General features: G+C 37.0%; 1 protein-coding gene across 1 annotated transcript; it reads right to left on the minus strand.

The window, feature by feature from the left end:
• Nucleotides 1–95: 95 nt before the first annotated feature.
• On the minus strand, nt 96–9106 carry LOC109011904 (rhomboid-like protein 15). Its single transcript, XM_018993284.2, has 13 exons — nt 8942–9106; nt 7548–7713; nt 6884–7187; nt 6541–6573; nt 6066–6157; nt 5883–5956; nt 2899–2993; nt 2753–2822; nt 2038–2219; nt 1025–1073; nt 873–929; nt 540–614; nt 96–451 (listed from the first exon to the last, which is right to left on the minus strand). The coding sequence occupies exons 1-13, from the start codon at nt 8963–8965 to the stop codon at nt 446–448; spliced, it is 1227 nt and encodes a 408-aa protein (XP_018848829.1). The 5' UTR covers nt 8966–9106; the 3' UTR covers nt 96–445.
• Nucleotides 9107–18269: the final 9163 nt, after the last annotated feature.

Consider the following 18269-nt stretch of genomic DNA (forward strand, 5'->3'; position numbering starts at 1 on the left):
CTCTCCGTCTTTAGCCAGGTCATACCAGCACCAGGAATTGAGGCAATTGCCCTTATGGGTAACATACGAGAGAGAGAGAGAGAGAGAGAGAGAGAGAGAGTTGAACATTGTTTTGGATTATGGATTTCAAAAGCAAAGACCACAATAAACGAGTTTGAAGGAAAAAAGTAAAGATACACATTAATTTGACTCCAAATGTTTCGGTTAGTCGAAACATGTTTACAAACCCTTTTTGTGGCTGTTTGTTTTTCGTTTTTTAATACTGTTTAGCATGAGTTAGTTTGTATATGTTTCCCTCGTCGGTCTCAGCCTGTATAAATGGCTACAAGAAGGGTATTGGGAAAACACAAATGCACAATCCAATCACTGATAGGACGCGGCAACCAGGCCAACGGAACTGAGCTCATGGCAGGTGTAAACGAGAAATCAAAGCTCGTTTAGCATTTTATCCCTGCAGATATAACATGAGCTCCCAAAATTAGAACGGGCAAGAATAATGAATATTAAGTTAATAGCCGAAATGGAACTAAAACATTAACCTGTTGGCTCATGAGAATTTCCACCGCCACATTCAGATCCCCATCAGCAGCTGCTAGTGCAACTTCTACCTGTGTCTGAAACAGCCCTATGACATTAGAATTTAGATTGCCAAGCATCTGAAATTTCACATATTTGCACAATAGGAAGCATAAAAACTAATCGCATAAGATTAGCCATGTTTGGGCAATTTGCTAACGAAAATGTGACCACAAACTTTGTGGGTTACAATAAATCCCCCATGCTGCAAAATTTACCAAAAACTAAAAAGGAGACCAAAAAATATACTGACGAAATGGGTAATAATGAGAACAAGTAGGGTGATGCAACTTTACCCTTTCAAAGCCCATTGATACAAGTTTTTGGATTTCTTCTTCGGAAGCCACTGAACCCTGTTCAATTGCCGAGTGAACAAAGAGATATTCAAAGCAGATGAGAAAGAAGAATGTTAAAAGGAAAATCCAACTAGTCAATTTACTAAAGAAACCTGATGGCGTGCAGGGACTAAAGCCGCTGGATTATCCGCTGCTTGCCGCCTACACTATCAAGAACAAAGAAGAGATGAACATCGACCAAAAAAATGCAAAGAACGCATATTGCCAGCTCCTAGGTATTGGTCCCTGGACCTAATGCAGTAATCTAAAAGGCATTATGAAAAGTTTTTAAGTGACAGGTGAAGTCAACACCTCTCATTTGGTAAAACATTGCAAACTGAAGGAAATCTTAATCAAATTCAAGAGCCTCGGAATTAGTAGATGAAATTTAGGATAAAACTCAATTGTAAGTGGACCTCATTCATTTCATTAGGTTTCAAAGTCATGTAAAGTAAACATAATCAACTAGGGGTGGGCAGTGGGGGCCCGCACCCTGCTACCCCGTCCACCTTGCCCCGCAAGGAGAAAGCTTGGCGGGGGGGGGGGTCGGGATGACCCCAGCAGGGCCCCCCCCTCCTTGCCCACCGTCGCACTATATAAAAAAAAATATTTTTAAATATTTATATAAATAAATTGTAAGTAAATATATACAATTTGTTTTTTTTTATAAGTAAGTAAAATATATACAATTTGTTGAAGACTTGAAGTTGTATTCAAGTCATTACATTGCAAGAGGCCAAGGCAATGCAATGAAGTGAATACAATTCTAATGAGTTTAAAAACTATGTTATTACTTATTAGTTTTTAAAATTTTGTTGTAAACATAAATTTTAATTTACAATTTAAATTATGTGATAATTTGGGTCCAAAAATATTTTTTTGGAAGCAGAAATAGTTTTTAGGCCCAATGGGCCATGAAAAGCATTGGACTGGGCGGGGGGCGAGGCAGATGACGTGTCTGACCCTGCCCTCCGGCACCGGGGGCAGGGTGCGGGGTTCCAAAACCTTCCCCCGCATGGTGTGGCAAGGTGCAGGGAAGGGTCCACCCTGCCCCGCACCATGCGGGTATCACCCCTATAATCAACAACCATTTCATAAAGCGTGCTAGAAATAATTTTTCTAATACCTTCCATCAGATAACCGTTGTCCTGTACCAGTTGCTGCCACATCCAAAGAATGATTTGGGCTGCTATTATCCAAGAGTCTAGCCTGTAGGTTTGAATCTGAATTATCAGCAGAAACTGTTTGACTTTGCACAACTCCAAGTGTCCTCCCCCTCCCTGGAAATCTTTGATTGTCCTGAGTTGACTGCATGCGATAAAAAATGAGCATATTACTTAGTCAAGACTGATAGAGGATTCAGGGGTAAAATGGACAGCTTCTTAAAAAAAAAGGTAAAGAGACAAAAACGCATTGACTTGAACAGTGAATGGAACTTGACATCCACCACTCCAATTTCACTCGGGATTAACCCTCACTCTATCTTAATTTGCAGAAAATATTTGAAATTTAGGCATAAAGGAATCAGCTTTGGAAAGGCAGATTGTCCATCTACTCCTTACCTATCGGCCACCACAAGTTGATGTAGATGATGATCCAAAACTAGTAATTAGTGATTTAGTAAACTTATGCAACAGAAGGAGATTGCTCATCCTAATATATAAAAAATTCCTTAAAGATCAGAGCAAGAGTTTGGTCCTTTCAAAGATAAAACTCTAAATTAATTTGCAAAAGCTGAGATTAAAAAAAGTGAACCGCCATTTACATCATGAAAAGAAAATCTGCAGGAAACATCTTGAATGCTTACAAAAGAGATCCCAAAAAGGTGATTCACTCAATACCTGAGCAAATGATTCCCTTCGGGGCATCCATGAGGACCAATTTCTCCAAATATTTCCAGACAATAATCCACTGTTCCAGAAATAATATCAAGTTATGTTTCTAGTAGGATTGTCAATAATAAGGGACTGTGAAAAGCATAAGCTACCTAGAAGTTGTATTTTGGCTCGAATGTGTAGGGATGTAGCCTGCTGAATTCCCACCAGTGCAAAGAATAAATTTAGGTCGCCTTATGCAAGATGACTGAAAATCATATTCGAAAGATCATATTCACTAAGGTTTATCCATATTATAAATGCACAATTACAACAAAAGGTTTCCCAACATATGCAGATACCGCCATATATAGCACGTCATCTTTATGCAATTACCCATACACGTTGCACAAGGCAATCTTTACAAAGAATAACTAATTGACATTCCAAAAAGAGGAGAAGCTTCACCAAAAAAGCATTAAGAAGCCTGAGCAACATTATGCAAATTACAGTCCATATTACTATTTATGTGCCTCATCTAAACCATAGAATACGATTGCATAAAAACTTTGTTCCACCGACAGCCTGTCAAAAGATATTTCCTTTTTTAAAGCAACTTCTTTAAGATGATTCACAATTATAATCTCTCAAATGAAATTATGCACCAGCGGACTTGGGCTAAGCCCATTCTTCAATTAGAATGAAGAAAATATTTTACTTCAAAAAAAAAAAAAAGAGAAAATTATGCACCTGTATGCAACATGTTAAAAGAATTTTTGATTGGTGCAGAAAGATCAAAATGAGTTATTTGAGGTGCTATGAGGCAAACTGAGCAACTATAAAAGGCAAATATGCAGGCAATCTAATAAAAATTGAAAAGGAATAAACTTTATCAAGAAAAGTAAAAGATGGAACTCTACAGGTTTGAAGGCCTCAAGTGCGCTGGCAAAGAGCGTTTCAATGCCGTCACAGATAGGGTCGTTGAACGCCGACATCACTGTTTATGCCGGTGTCACTCAGGACATCGGTAGCTTGTTGTCTGACTGCCCTCAGTCACCAGTTACTAATGGGGTTGGTACTTTTTTCCAGGGTTCACTTTCAATTAAAGATGGGGGTCCTTCCAGGGTCTTGAGTACTTTGGAAGAAACTGACGAGCCTCTTTTAGAAGATGAAAATGGGATAACAGAACGTAGTGCTTCCCCTACTTGCTCTATGCCTCCTTAGGGAGCAGTAGGGTCTAATAAAGTGGCACAAAAAGGATCGTCAGGGGGTGAAACACACACAAGCAATGTCCTCATTGATGGAGGGGAGGAACCTTTAATGGTGACAACAACAATGGACATCAACCATATAGCAGACGAGGAGATTCGGGATTTGAATGCAGGATATGGTGGGGAGGAAATTATGGGTTTGTCGTTGGTGCCTTATGAGGAGGAATGTCTAGAGTCGGGAGTGCAGTTGGGTACTGTGTCTGGGGATAATGTTGTTCTCCTGGTTTCTCTTCCTCTGATAAACAATATAACAGGTTCACCATCGGATTGGGTTTTGCATAAGGTTAACGAGATTCAACATATTGTGGGGCTCTCACATGAAGGATGTGAAGACCAATTTAAAGCACAACTCACTGCGATTGAGGCGAACCACTCACTTGAAACCAAATCAAAGTTTTAAGAAAAGTAGGGAGTTAAAGCGTCTTTCTTGGACAATCAACTACGACGCTAAGGCCTTGTTTGTTTTCAGAAAACACCTCATCTCATCTCATCTAATCTAATCTAATCATTATAACTTTCCCAACTTCCAATACAAAATAAAATAAAAAATTCAACTTTTTCAAATCCCAAAATAAAAATAATATTAAAAAATATATTCTAACAATACTTTATTCAACTTTTTAACTTTAATCTCATCTCATCTCATCTCATCTCTGAAAACAAACGGGCCCTAAGGGTGGTAGCTCAAGTCGAGAGAAGACTAAAGGGAGGGCATTATGAAGACATTCTCGCAGAGGGAGTTTTGGGTGGAGTATTAGTCTTACGGGAAACAAGGGGTTGGGGTTGGGGTTGGGGTTGGGGTTGGGGAGGTGTGTTTTATTCCAATTCGGGCTTGGTGTATTTTGAGTAGTTTTTCACAGGCTTTTTGGGTCATTAGGAGCTCTCTGGTATAGGTTAGGTGTTTTTTTGTATACGTCCAGTGTACTTGGTTACTCTTATTGATATATATATATATAATATTTTTACTTATTAAAAAAAAGTAAAAAATGGAACTAACTATAAGTTTTACATCTAACAGCTTCAATTTCTTTTATTTTGTAATAGTTGGCGCTAAAATATTATATTACCGCTTTAAATAAAATAGACCACGAGCTCTAGTCCTCTCTGCCTGCACATTTGCTCGGGGGGAGTGAATCCATTCCCTCACTCCTGCCAGAGTGGAGGAAGAATACGGTTTACATGGCTTTCAGGACTAAGCCCCTATTGGGCTCCCCTCCCCCCGAGAGTAAATGAAGCCTAATTTATAGTTCCCATGGAAGTAGAAGCATCCTTCTCTCCCTCCACTTTTGTTTTTCTATTTTTCAAGACAATGTTTTTTCTGAACTTAAGGCTATACACGCCTGTCCTCCATCTAGCAATCTTAACAATTATTTCGAGGAGCTAAAGGTGGTGACCAGCTAGATATAGCCATACCATATTTCTCTAAGTAACATGGTACACACCCCAGCCCACCAAATGCCTGGAGCTTTATTAAGGGAATGGACTTGAAACTCTAGTGGTCAAGTTGGTCCATCAGAGCATCATCCACAAGTAATTTAATTTTTCCAAGACCGTACTCTCCCTATACACTCACGGGAAGAGGGAATGGACTCCTAGGTCTCTCCCTGTAGTCCTTAAAAGATGTTAAAGTATCAAACTCTGTAGGAATGGGAAAGGACAACTTGGGCGCAAAAAATGCAAAGGTGCATTGAAAGATAAATCCAAGCTTGATGGCATAAAGATAAATGATGTGGGTCTATCATCCCCACCCCACCTCCCACACAAAGTTCCATGTCCATTGACAGCCGCCTCAAACTTGTCTATACTAAAGTTAAGAAAGTAAGCATAAGATTTTACTTCTCCCATAGTGTCCATGTGATCACAAGAGCTTTCATAAAGATACTTACAAGCCAAGAAGAGGCCTCAATGGAAGAATAAAAAGATGTTCCAGGCATTAAGAAGTTGAATAAGCCATAAGTATCTGAAATTAAAGACACCATTTTTAGAATTTCGACTGAGTTTCTTACATAAAATGGTGGAATAGAAAGGGGATGAGGGAGAGAGATATCTCAAACAAGGAAGAGACTCACATGCAAATCCAGACAAAATTCCACATAGGTGTCCAAGTAATGAGACATTTGTCATCAGAAGCTGGAACACGACCAGCAAGATCCACGGATACCTGGAACATATAATTCAAATATTCATGTCCCATTTCAATACATTACTTTCTATAAGAAACTAATAAAATATTAGTACAACAAAATAAGAGGACACCCCAATAGAAATTACCAAGGAAGTACATTCAATACACTATATAAGGATAATATTTTTGAGTGATGCTAGATAGAGTCGTGGAGTGTGCAAGCGACGAACAATCTTTTATAAAAAGAGTGGGGTCCACTATTAAAAAATTAAGTTTTTTTTCATGTAGGTCCCGTATTTACTCATTTTTTTTAAAAAGATTGTGCGATACTTGAGCACTCCACGACTGCAAATATCATTTCCCAATATTTTTTTATGTCATCATATAAAAAAGATACTAAACTCCAGATAAGCACTTACCACTTGGTGGGCACATTAAAGAGTCCAAAGACACTGTCAAACAACAGCAAACAGTTGTAAATAAGAATACCCAACAAATGGGTGAAATTAAAAGAAACAACGCTATGTCTACTGAATGAAAATAATATTGAGTCAACAGAATTCATGGTGCAAAATGAATTTCAAAATTTAGTTCTCCTTTTTTTTTTTTTTTGTGATAGGTAAATTCTCTCAGATTCATGAAATATAGAATCTGTAAAATGATGAAATAATTGAAGAGATTATTTTTTTTTTTATCAGTAATTGAAGAGACTTAAAAGTAATCATCACATATGTTTCTAAATTAAGCATCAGACTGACCAACCTCCTAGATTGGACTCCGCTCAAACTTGTTTCGATCACAATCATAGAGAATAAGATTCCTGAGAAGCCTATAGAACACTCATTCATGAGAAACAGATAAGGGTGAAAAGGATTATGTGCCACCACTAGTGCAATGAGAAGATGAAAAATAGCATTGCTTGTAGCCAATAGAATGATCATGTACAACAAGCGGACAGATCCCGTGATTCTCTCCAATTCAGAACCCAAAGGAACCAACGCCATCATGTTGAACAGAACATGAAGCAGTGAACCATGAAAAAAGATGGAGGTATAAATCCTGTAAACTGTAAGAAACAAAAAGAGTAAGGTCAGTTCCCATAAGACTGACACAACTCACTTTCAGAAGACGAGGGATAAACCATAAAAGATACAGAAACGGAATAAGAAAAATATATAGTCTTTTTCATTGACAGCCAACAAATAATTATTATAAAAAAAGTCAACAATGATCAGTGATTTAATCGGAAATAATCTTAATTCAAATGTACCAGCAATGCTTTGAAATATTTTTTATTAATAAGAACATAATTCTTTTAAAACAAGTCATACCCAATCTTTTTTTTTATTTTTTGATAGATTATCAATAAATTTTATTCACAGAAGTAGGCAAAGCCCACAGTCATACCCAATCTGCCAGAATGTACCTTGGAACTGTGATAAAACAGCTGAGGGCGAGAAGCATATTTCAAAAAAGGAGTCATATCCAACTAAGAGGCAGACCAGGTATATAATCCCACAAGCAACCACCACAGAAGAAGTAAGGAATGGAATGCCATCCCACCATTGGCCCACCCTAGTAGGCAATCCTGCCTGTACACCACAACACAAAACCAGTGTGAATTTAATAACTCGAGCTAAAGAAAAATTTATTCCGACCAGTAAACCACATATCCATTCAAAGCTGATGTGAAAGTGGCATTATCAGAATTGAGGGGATAAGGATGGACCTTTATTTAGAAAAGGGGAAAAACTGGAGGAAGGGAGATAAGCACCATCTTTACACCATTAGGAATGTGAAATGAGGAGTCAAAATGATGATCAAGCTTTTTAGCACCAGTTCAAGGTAAGAGAAGAAGAATGACCATGCTTTTTTATTTCTAGGGATATTCTAACATCATTCTAAAACCCACTTCTAAATTCAAACAAGTGTCTTATTTAATCATCATTGAACCACAAGTAATTTATATGAAAACACAGACGTCTTCTTTTCTGTAACAATCAATATCACTGAAAACATCTAGAGGGTGCTACTAGACACAACACCAGAAGCAAACTGCAAATGCTTGTTTCAACTTTCTACCTTCCTGGAAGTTTTCCTGAAGTTACATACCAATCTACTATAGCACTATAGCACTTATAAACTACTCATGAAGACACTTATACAGAGAATAAAGGATGCCATTACTAGGAACTAGAAGTCAGTCATCACCAGAAAATATTTTCGTGCACATCCATGTCCAAGCCACTAAAAACCCACCCAAAAATTACTTAAATGTATGGCCCGAGAAAGGCTAATTTCTCCAATGCCTAAGAATGTGTACTGAAGAAACTTCGTTGCCTGAAGCAACTACCAAAAAAAAAATACTCCTAACTAAAATGAAAAAGATTAAGTAACAGCCTAAACTAAAATTAAATTAGGGTTTCCATTAGAATCCATAATTCCTGCTAAATTTCAGAAATCCCAAACCTGATCCAACACATAATTCAAATTGGAAAATAAAGTATCTATAACTTTCTTCTAATTACTCAGAGAACAAATTCAAACAAAATTATGTATGATTCCCACTTTTTGGTTGCCAAAAAAGAGAGTCAGTCCAACTAAGCCCAAATGCGGCAATTTACGTAGTCTCAAGTACAAATTTTTACCAAAAACATTCGGGAGAAAAATCACGATTTTGTTTTCATTTCCCAGGTTTTCTCAGCAACCAAACAGCGCTAAGATTGAAGTTAGGGGTCCCCACGCATCATCAACAATATGCTTCACTGAAAGTAGGAACCAAAATAAGTACTGCAAATGAAGTAGTGGATCAGCGGTTACCTCCGTAACAATGTTGGGTCTCATTTTCGGTGAATTTCTTCTCTCTGGGATTTCGGTGAATTTCTTCTCTCTGGGACTGACTTTGTTTGAAAATTGTTGCTCGGAGTGCCCAGCCGGCCAGCATATGCTCCCAAGTTCTCGAAAGTCCAAAACCGAGCCCGGATACTTCCAGATAACAGATCGGGTGGGTAAAATATAAAACTCCAACTTGTTTGATTTGTGGATCATGGAAATGACCTATTGGGCTCATGGGCTCTGACTGAAAAATATTTCATTAGACCGGATCCAACAGAGATGCTACCATGGTCCATGGGTTGCTTTAAAATGGGACCGGATTAGTGCAACGTGCAATCAATTTGCGAGGAATTGCGGGATCTTACCCTCGAGAAAAAGCTATATAAAGTCGACCATATCCATCTTTTACATTTTGTAAACCATCCACATTTATATTTTCGAAAGGTTTGAGGTCTCCGGCCATAGACTTTGGCGAAGCGGACGTGGGAAAAAGCAATAGATTTGACAAATAGTGATGGGTGAACTGAATATACCAGTCAAATTTAGGGGTGGCAAATCAAATTTTCGGATTGTGTTCGTGTCGTATTAAATCATGAATATTCGATTATATAGATCAACCAGAACTTAATCCGTTAAGTTAAACGTGTCAAACTTCTAAATCCAAATCCAACACATTTAGAAAACGGGTCGTGTTGTATCGCGTCGTGTCACCATTTTTAACCCGTTTAATAATTAATTATAAATATATTAACACGACACCACTCATTTAAACCAGTTTGTTTCATATAAATGGGTTGAACTAATATACATAACTCATTTTACCTGATTAACATAATTTATCATAAAAGTTAAGATATATAATTATTAATAACCACAATATCTTAAAAATATATATATTAATATTTTTCAAATTTTAACATATAATAAAACTAATATTACAAAATATACAATAACAAATATGAGTATAAGTCTAAAATTACAATCTCAACAATAAAAACAATAAAAATATAAGCATACTGAGAAATATCAATATTACAACTTAACAATAATAAAATTTTAATTTTGAAATAAATTCTAAACGGGTCAAAACGGGTTGATTTCGTGTTAAGTAGGTTGACCCATTTATAAATTGTGTATTAACGGATCAACCAATTTTGATCCAAACCCATTAACATCAAACTCAAATCCGCTAATTCCGTATCGTTGTCGTGTTGAATTCACAAGTTATGTCACATATTACCACCTCTAGTCACACTGCATATTGTTGCCCGACATTCACTTTCATAGCTAAACAAGTCCTAATTATCCCTCTGGCAGTGGTTATCAAGCAAGGACTTCTTCAATCAACCTGTCAATGAATCTGCAGTCAAAACTTGATCCCGTCTCAAATTATTTTAGCTCAAAGTTATTTTGCATTAAAGTATTGAAACTTTACTGATGGATTATCAGAATTTGTGTTCATAAATACGTTCGACGAGAAGAAAAGGGAAAAAAATAAAATAAAATATGGAAAACTACCAGTAAGCCTATGTGATTTATATATACGGAATGTCATGTAGTAGTGGCCATGGAATGTTTAGGTTCAGCATTTTTAGATAATGTACAGATGCCATGGGAATAAAATGAAATGAACAAGGCATCTGGTAATGAACATATGTTAAATATAATAGTATAGCTCTTTTCTGACTTACATATTACTATACACTAGCATATAGTATTTTCATTGGTTGAACGTTCCCAACTTTAAGCAGTGGCCTGGGTATAAGTAACAGTAATAAAAGATGCAGACACAACGAAAAAAGACCACAATATATGCAGGACTCTACTCAAAACTCAATCTTCATTTTCAGTCCATTGGCAATAAATAATGAGAATCTTGTTGGAGGAGAAAAACAGATATTCTATTATAGAGAGAAGAGATGAGAGACTATTTCTAAAATCTCTCTAACTGAATTACTTGTCAAGTGGCTTACTTTGTGCCAATGTATACATGGGTATTTATAGGCTTATAGATTCACCTAGCATTTACTCTAATACATAGTACATGAACACCCAAGTACATGAATACCCCAAATACATGAATCACTTTTTTCAAGATGGACTTTCACTCTAGTTCATGAATCTACCAAAAGACACAACTCTTCATCTAACATTTACTAAATTAAGTTTATTATTCAACACTCACATTTAAACTTAATTCTTGGTAATTCCGATCAACATTTACAACTTGTTAAAAGTATCATACTTGAGAGGTTTCGTAAAAATATATGCAACTTGATCATGGGTCTTCACAAATTTGACTCATACTTCATTCTTGACAATGCATTTTCGAAAAAAATGAAATCTTGTATCAATATGCTTGCTTCTATCATGAAAGACCGGATTTTTCGCCAATGCAAGTGTCGATTTGTTATCAACAAAAATCTCTGTGACTTCCTCTTGTGGCAGAAGTAGCTATTTCAATAATCTTTTCAGCCAAATTGCATGACAAAAACAAGATGTCGCAGCAACATATTCAGATTCGCATGTGGAAGCGTCACAATTGATTGCTTCTTAGAACTCCAAGTAAATGCCGTATTTCTCAAATAAAACACAAAACCGGTAGTGTTCTTCCAGTCATCCAAGTCTCCAGCCCAATCACTATCATTGTACCCCACAAGCTTAAATTCATTAGAAAATGAATAAAGAATGCTGTAATCAATAGTACATTTTAGATAACGTAAAATTCTCTTAGTTGCTTTGAAATGCATTGTGCTTGGTGACTCCATATATCGACTAACAAGTCAAACTCCATAAAATATATCGGATCTTGTGCAAGTCAAGTGTCTCAAACTTCCAACAAGACTCTTGAACATTGTGGGGTCTACCCTCTCTCTGTCTTCATGCTTGGACAATTTCGCTCCATATTCAACCGAGGTACTTACGAATTGACAATCTTCCATCTGCAAAATCTTATTGAGAGATAAAAATTTCATCCTCCATTTGTTTGATCTCAATGCCAAGATAATAAGATATGATACCAATATCAGTCATTTCAAATTCTCTTGTCATAGCTTTTTTAAATTCTCCAAACATGGTTGAATTGCTTCTAGTAAAAATTAAATCATCAACATATATGCAAATAAGTAAAATGTCTCTATTTTCACACACCATAGAGAGCATATTCATGCGAGCATTTGGTAAATCTATTCTCTTGAAAATATTTGTCAATTCGACTATTTCATGCCCTTGGTGCTTGTTTTAAGCCGTGCAAGGCTTTCTTTAACTTCAACACTTTATCTTCTTGCCTTTTGACCACATAACCCATAGGTTGCTCTACATAAACTTCTTCCTCAAAGATTCCATTCAAGAAAGTCGATTTGACATCCATTTGATAAATCTTCCACTTATTTTGAGCTGCAAGAGAAATAATCATTCGGATCGTCTCTGATCGTATAACAGAGGCAAAGACTTCTCCATAATCAATATCGGGACGTTGGCTGTATTCCTTGGCCACTAATCTCACCTTGAATCTTTCTACTTATCCCTTGGTATTCTTCTTTACTTTGAAAATCCACTTCACACCAATGGGCTTTTGTTCCTTTGGTAAAGTCGCAAATTCCCAAGTATCATTCTTCTTGATTGATTTGATCTCTTCATCCATGGCAATTCTCCACCTTTTTTCTTGTGCCGTTTCTTCAAAACCTATTGGTTCACAATCGGTAAAGTGAAAAAAAAAAGATGTAGATCATCATTTAAATTCTCCGTTACCTCATAAAGATCTTGGAAACTTCTCATTCAGAATTGCCTTTCACTATAACTTCCTTCATAAGAAGATGATGAAGGAATACTAGGAGTTGTTGGTGATTGAAAATGTGTCGTGAGTTCTTGTACATCATTTCATTAATCTTCATCTTCAGGGAAGGGAAAGAAATCATATCTTTAATTTTCCTTATCACTCCAATCCCACAAACATTCTTCATCAAATTTCACATCTCTACTAACGACCATCTTCTTAGTGCTTGGATTATAAAGCTTGTAGCCTTTGGATCTTTGATCATAGCCGATGAAGATGTGTTTCTTGCATTTATCATCAAGCTTGAATCTTTCTTGATCGGGCACATGCACATAGCCAATACTTCCAAAAACTCTCAAATGGGAAACACTTGGCTTTCTTCCACTCAATGCTTCTTGGGGAGTTGAGTTCTCTACACTTACTGTAGGAAAACGATTTGATAAATAAACACAATCAACCGCTTCCGGCCAAAACTCTTTAAGCATCATCTTCAACTTTAACATGCTTCGAGCAATATTGAGAATCGTTCTGTTCTTTCTTTCAACCACCCCGTTTTGTTAAGGTGATCTTGGCACCATCAAAGCCCAACGAATCCCATGTGCTTCACAAAACTCATTAAATTTATTTGATGTAAACTCACCCCCTCTATCTGATCTCAAAGCCTTAATCTCATAGCCATTTTGTTTTTCAACAAGTGCTTTGAAATTTTTAAAAGCATCAAACACTTCATATTTTTCTTTCAAAAAATATACTCACGTTTTTCTACTAAATTCATCAATAAAGAAGAGGAAGTATCGATTTTTACCAAATGAAGAAGGCTTGATCGGTCCACAAACATCAGTATCAACAAGTTGGAGCAGCTCACTTGCACTTGTAAATGATTCTTTTGGAAAGCTCTTCGGGAATTGTTTGCCAACAAGACACCATTTGCAAAGTTGATCGGATTGATCAATAGGCGGCAAGCCTTCTCCATCTCCTTTTGAGCCAACAACTTCAATCCACCAAAATTCACATGCCTAAGCCTCAAATGCCAAAACCAAGACATATCTTTTAGACAAGTTTTGAGGCACTTAGCCACATCAGTTTGAATATCAAGCAAAAACATCATCATGTTGCTTGTCATGGACACTTTAACAATCAAATTCTTCTTCTCATCTCTTAGAAAAAGACTAACATTTTTTATTTCAATCTCATAGTCTTTTTCCAAGAGTTGCCCCAAACTCAAAATGTTGATTTTCATACTTGGAACATAATAAACATTTGGCATAAATTGATGGCTCTCATTTTTTAACTGAATTAGAATCGTACATCTCCCTTTGATGGAAACTTTTGACAAATCTTTGAAAGTGACATTCTCGCTCACTGATTCGTCAAGCTCTACGAACTTGCTTTTGTCTCCACACATATGATTGCTTGTAGCATTATCAAGATACCACAAATTCGATTTGCTCGTTTCTTCTCCCTTGTAGGCTAGTAGCAAAGTGGGCTCCACTTCTTCATTTTTAATGTGATTCGCCTTCTCTTCAGCATTGTTAAGAGAACTCCAGCACTCCGAAGCATAATGGCCATACTTTTGACAATTGTAGCATTTGATTTTGGACTTGTCATATTGTTGCCCATTCTGCCTTAAGTAATTTCCTTTGCCACAACCTTTTGAGGATTGACCTCTCTCTTCATGGTTGGCGTTTTAATTGTTTTGTTCGCCTCTTCCTCTTCCTCTTCCTCGTCCTTGTCCTCTTCTTCCTCTTCCTTGTCCATATCTACGTCCTCTTCCTCGTTGACTTCTATCATGCTCTCATTGCTTCTCTTTTACAGAGAGCGTTGTGGTGAGAACCTGCTCAATAGGTTCTTCCTTCTTCTTCTTCCTTCTTTTTCTTGAGTCTCTCTTATTGGGCTTGAAGAGATCCCATGAGTTGATCAACCGTCATCGTTTCCAAGTCTTTCGACTCTTCGATAGCCACCACAATATAATCGAACTTTGAATGCAACGAGTGAAGAATCTTCTCAACCACCCGGATATCCTCTAGCTTTTCTCCATATCTACTCATTTGATTCATAGTGGCCAACAATTTTGGAAAGTAATCCGCAATCATCTCAGGTTCTCGTATACGAAAGACTTCGAACTCACCTCGTAACGCTTGGAGCTGCACCTTCTTCACTTTATCAACTTCTTGATAGGATTTTTGTAAGATCTCCCATGCTTGCTTGGAAGTAGTGGTTTTGGCCACTTTCTCGAATATTGCTTCATCCAAACATTGATGGATGAGCGTGAGAGCTTGTTGGTCCTTCTTCCGCAACCTTTGCAAAGCCTCCTTTTGATTAAGAATCAACGAAGTTTTATCTCTAGGCTCCTCATAACATTTCTCTACGATCTCCCAAGCATATTGAGATCCAAGCAAAGCCTTCATTTGAATGCCCCAATTCTCATAATTCTCATTTGTCAAATGCGAAAATTGAAACGGATACGACGAGTTGGCTATCTTCAAGATTTAGAAAGTTCTAGCTCCGACACCAATTTGTCAGAGGAGAAAAACTGATATTATATCCTAGAGGAAAGAGAGGAGATACTATTTCTGAAATTTTTCTAACTGAATTACTTTTCAAGTGGCTTATTTTGTGCCAATATATACATGGGTATTTATTGGCTTGTAGATTCACCTAGCATTTACTCTAATACATGAACTTCCCTAGTACACGAACACCCAAGTACATGAATACCCCAAATACATAAATCACTTCTTTCAAGATGAATCTTCACTCTAGTTCATGAACCTACCAAAAGACACAACTCTACAAACACAACATGTCTTTTACCCGATTGCATTGCTGCTACTTGTTTTGTAATCGCCGCTTTCCTCCTTGGGCTCCAAAAGTCCCATTGTTTCTCCATTTCCAAATGAAGCATCCCCTCCCATCTCACTAAGTACAACCAAGCTTGATTTACTATATTTTATATAATTCAACAGTCTGTCAAAAAAATCCGCAGAGACAATATCCTTATCCCTAAGTAATGCAATAAATTCCATTGTTCCCTCCATGTCTCCTTTGCATTCGAAGTACTCCAGACAGGTAGCTCAACTTTACTTGTTTGGCTTCCACCATGACTCACAGACCAAAATTGCTTCCTTCATTGCTTCGACTCCCTGTTTAGTTTGATCAATCTGAATGTACCTTGTTGCCAAATAATAGTAAGTCCATACATTAGGCTTCAGTCCTTTCACCATCACCCGGTTTACAAGGGCTTCGGCTTTTTCCAGAAGTCCTTTTTTTCAAAAAGCATCATTAAGTGGTTGGGAACCCTGATATCATGGGTTTATTTTTTGGATTCCCACTCATTATATATCTTTTCAGCACCCTCAATGTCATCAAACTTCAACAGTTAGCTTATGATACTCTTATATCCGGTATTGTATATTACCTCCTTCTTCTTGTAAACCTCCCAGAGTCTTACCGCTCCATCTTTCTTACCTATTGTCGCGTATTGTGTGAGAAGGTAGTCAAATGCTAAACCCTTCTTTTTGGTAGTTATCAATCTCTCAGATTTCTTTTGCATTGCCGAAGCCTTTTCCAAAAGCCCAACTTTTGTGTATGCATTTGCTGCAATAGCATAAACAGTCCAATTCAAAATACCAATAGGATTGGATTTTATCCTTCGTAGAATCTTGTAGATTCCCTCAAAGTCGGAAGTAGTTGCACAGACACTGAGCCTGATGCCAAATGAAAATTTGTCAAATGGGATGCCCTTTTCTTCCATTTCACGCACCAGAATGTCCAGCTTCTCGTGATTTCTACTCTGATAATAGAGATTAAGCAAAACATTGTAAGACACTGTTGTCCTATCCAACCCCAAATCTCTCATTTTTTGCATAATAGCTTCTGCCTTCTCCACATGTTTAACATGGGCGTAGTAGTTGAGAAAAGCACTATAAACCTCAAGAGCTCTTAACTTTATGGCACATTACTGAAATAATTCTCAGCTTGTTCTATCCCATGAACTTTTGTAATCCGATATAGTCAGATGGCAATATCACGGGATGAAAGGTCAAAGTACCTTTTTTTAGTCATCCACATAGATACCTATTAATAAAAATAGCTAATATGACAATCAGGATTATTAGTTTTTATATAATAAGAAAAAAAATTTCTTTACTTGTAAAAAATAGATTAATGCTAGAAACAGTCTTAGAATATTATTATAACTATCTTCAGAATACTCATCGGGAAAAAAGAAAAGATAACTTTCTTCACAATAATTGCACAGGTATTCCTGGATATTCAGGACCCGCAACTTGACATTAATTGAGAAATTATCTCAACCTTTTCATTCATCCCGAAGAAGGATTAAGTTATTTTGAATCCTAGTAGGACATGCATAACAAGCCGCTAATGCTATTAGGAGGCACTGAAATTCTGCTTGTTATGAGCTCTCAGCAGAAACATGCAGGGACTGTTCTGTCATGTTATGCTTGCTTGTTATGAGCTCTCAACAACCTTTTCATTCATCCCGAAGAAGGATTCAACTATTTTGAATCCTAGTAAGGCATGCACAACAAGCCGCTAATGCTATTAGGAGGCACTCAGATTTTGCATGTTATGAGCTCTTAGCCAAAGCATGCAGGGGCTATTCTGTACATGTCTCCGATATTTCACTCTCACTTGCATCAATACCACAATTGCTGAGAGACAATTCTTGCTTACTAAATTAAAAAGACTATATGTATGGGTGTTTGTATCGGGACAAACACCTAATCCCACAAGACCAAACTTGTCACTAGTACTTATAAACCTTTCATAATAATAAGCCATAAGGAGCTCATAGCAACGCCTCAACATGGTAGCCTTTTCCAACTCATCCAAAAACTAATGTAGTGGTTATACTTGCAAAGGTTTCTTTAAGGTGTTTCCATCATGTAGCCAAGTAGTTATCTCACTCCATCGTAAAATCAAAGTGTCACTCTCAAGTCTCAAAACGTGATTTTAACAACACAAATATACTTATCTGAATAAAGAAACGAAACCATTTGAGATTATGCGTTTCACATATTCTGATCCACAGAAAAGGAAAAGTGCAATTTGGGGGAAGGGATACCTCGAGGGTGTGGGAATATCGTTTGTAGTGTCTGAGCTGCTTGACAATGGTTAGGAGGGGTTCTCTGCTGACGGTTCTGCCTTACTCGATCCATTGTTCGAGTATCGGGATGATCGAGATCTTAGTTTACTTATATATATAATACATATATATATATATAAGAAAAAAAAAGATCCTAAGATCTCCAACAGGCGAAATCCAACGATAGAGTGTTCAGCGAGGGATTCCTGGACAAGGTTCATATTGTAATCATTCGAACAAGCTTCATAAAGGAAGGAGAGAGAGAGAGAGAGAGAGAGAGAGAGAGAGAGAGAGAGAGAGAGAGAGAGAGAGAGGTTTAAGTAAGGAAGGTGAGGGTGAAATATTTTTTAGGGTATCATTACTCTTAAAAGCAAATCGACGTCGTATCAAGAAGGGTTCAAACTTTATAACATGAATGAGTAAGCCAA

This window comes from Juglans regia, chromosome 3 (genome assembly GCF_001411555.2).
Source record: "Juglans regia cultivar Chandler chromosome 3, Walnut 2.0, whole genome shotgun sequence".
In the NCBI taxonomy this organism is placed as follows: Eukaryota; Viridiplantae; Streptophyta; class Magnoliopsida; order Fagales; family Juglandaceae; genus Juglans; species Juglans regia.

Excerpts from the sequence above, each read along its gene's own strand:
- LOC109011904 (XM_018993284.2), bottom strand. The coding sequence starts at position 8,965 with ATGAGACCCAACATTGTTACGGAG. Across the intron at positions 1,074-2,037 it reads CAACGGTTATCTGATGGAAG|GCGGCAAGCAGCGGATAATC; the intron begins GTATTAGAAAAA and ends TTGATAGTGTAG. Across the intron at positions 615-872 it reads TATCAATGGGCTTTGAAAGG|ACACAGGTAGAAGTTGCACT; the intron begins GTAAAGTTGCAT and ends GGGCTGTTTCAG.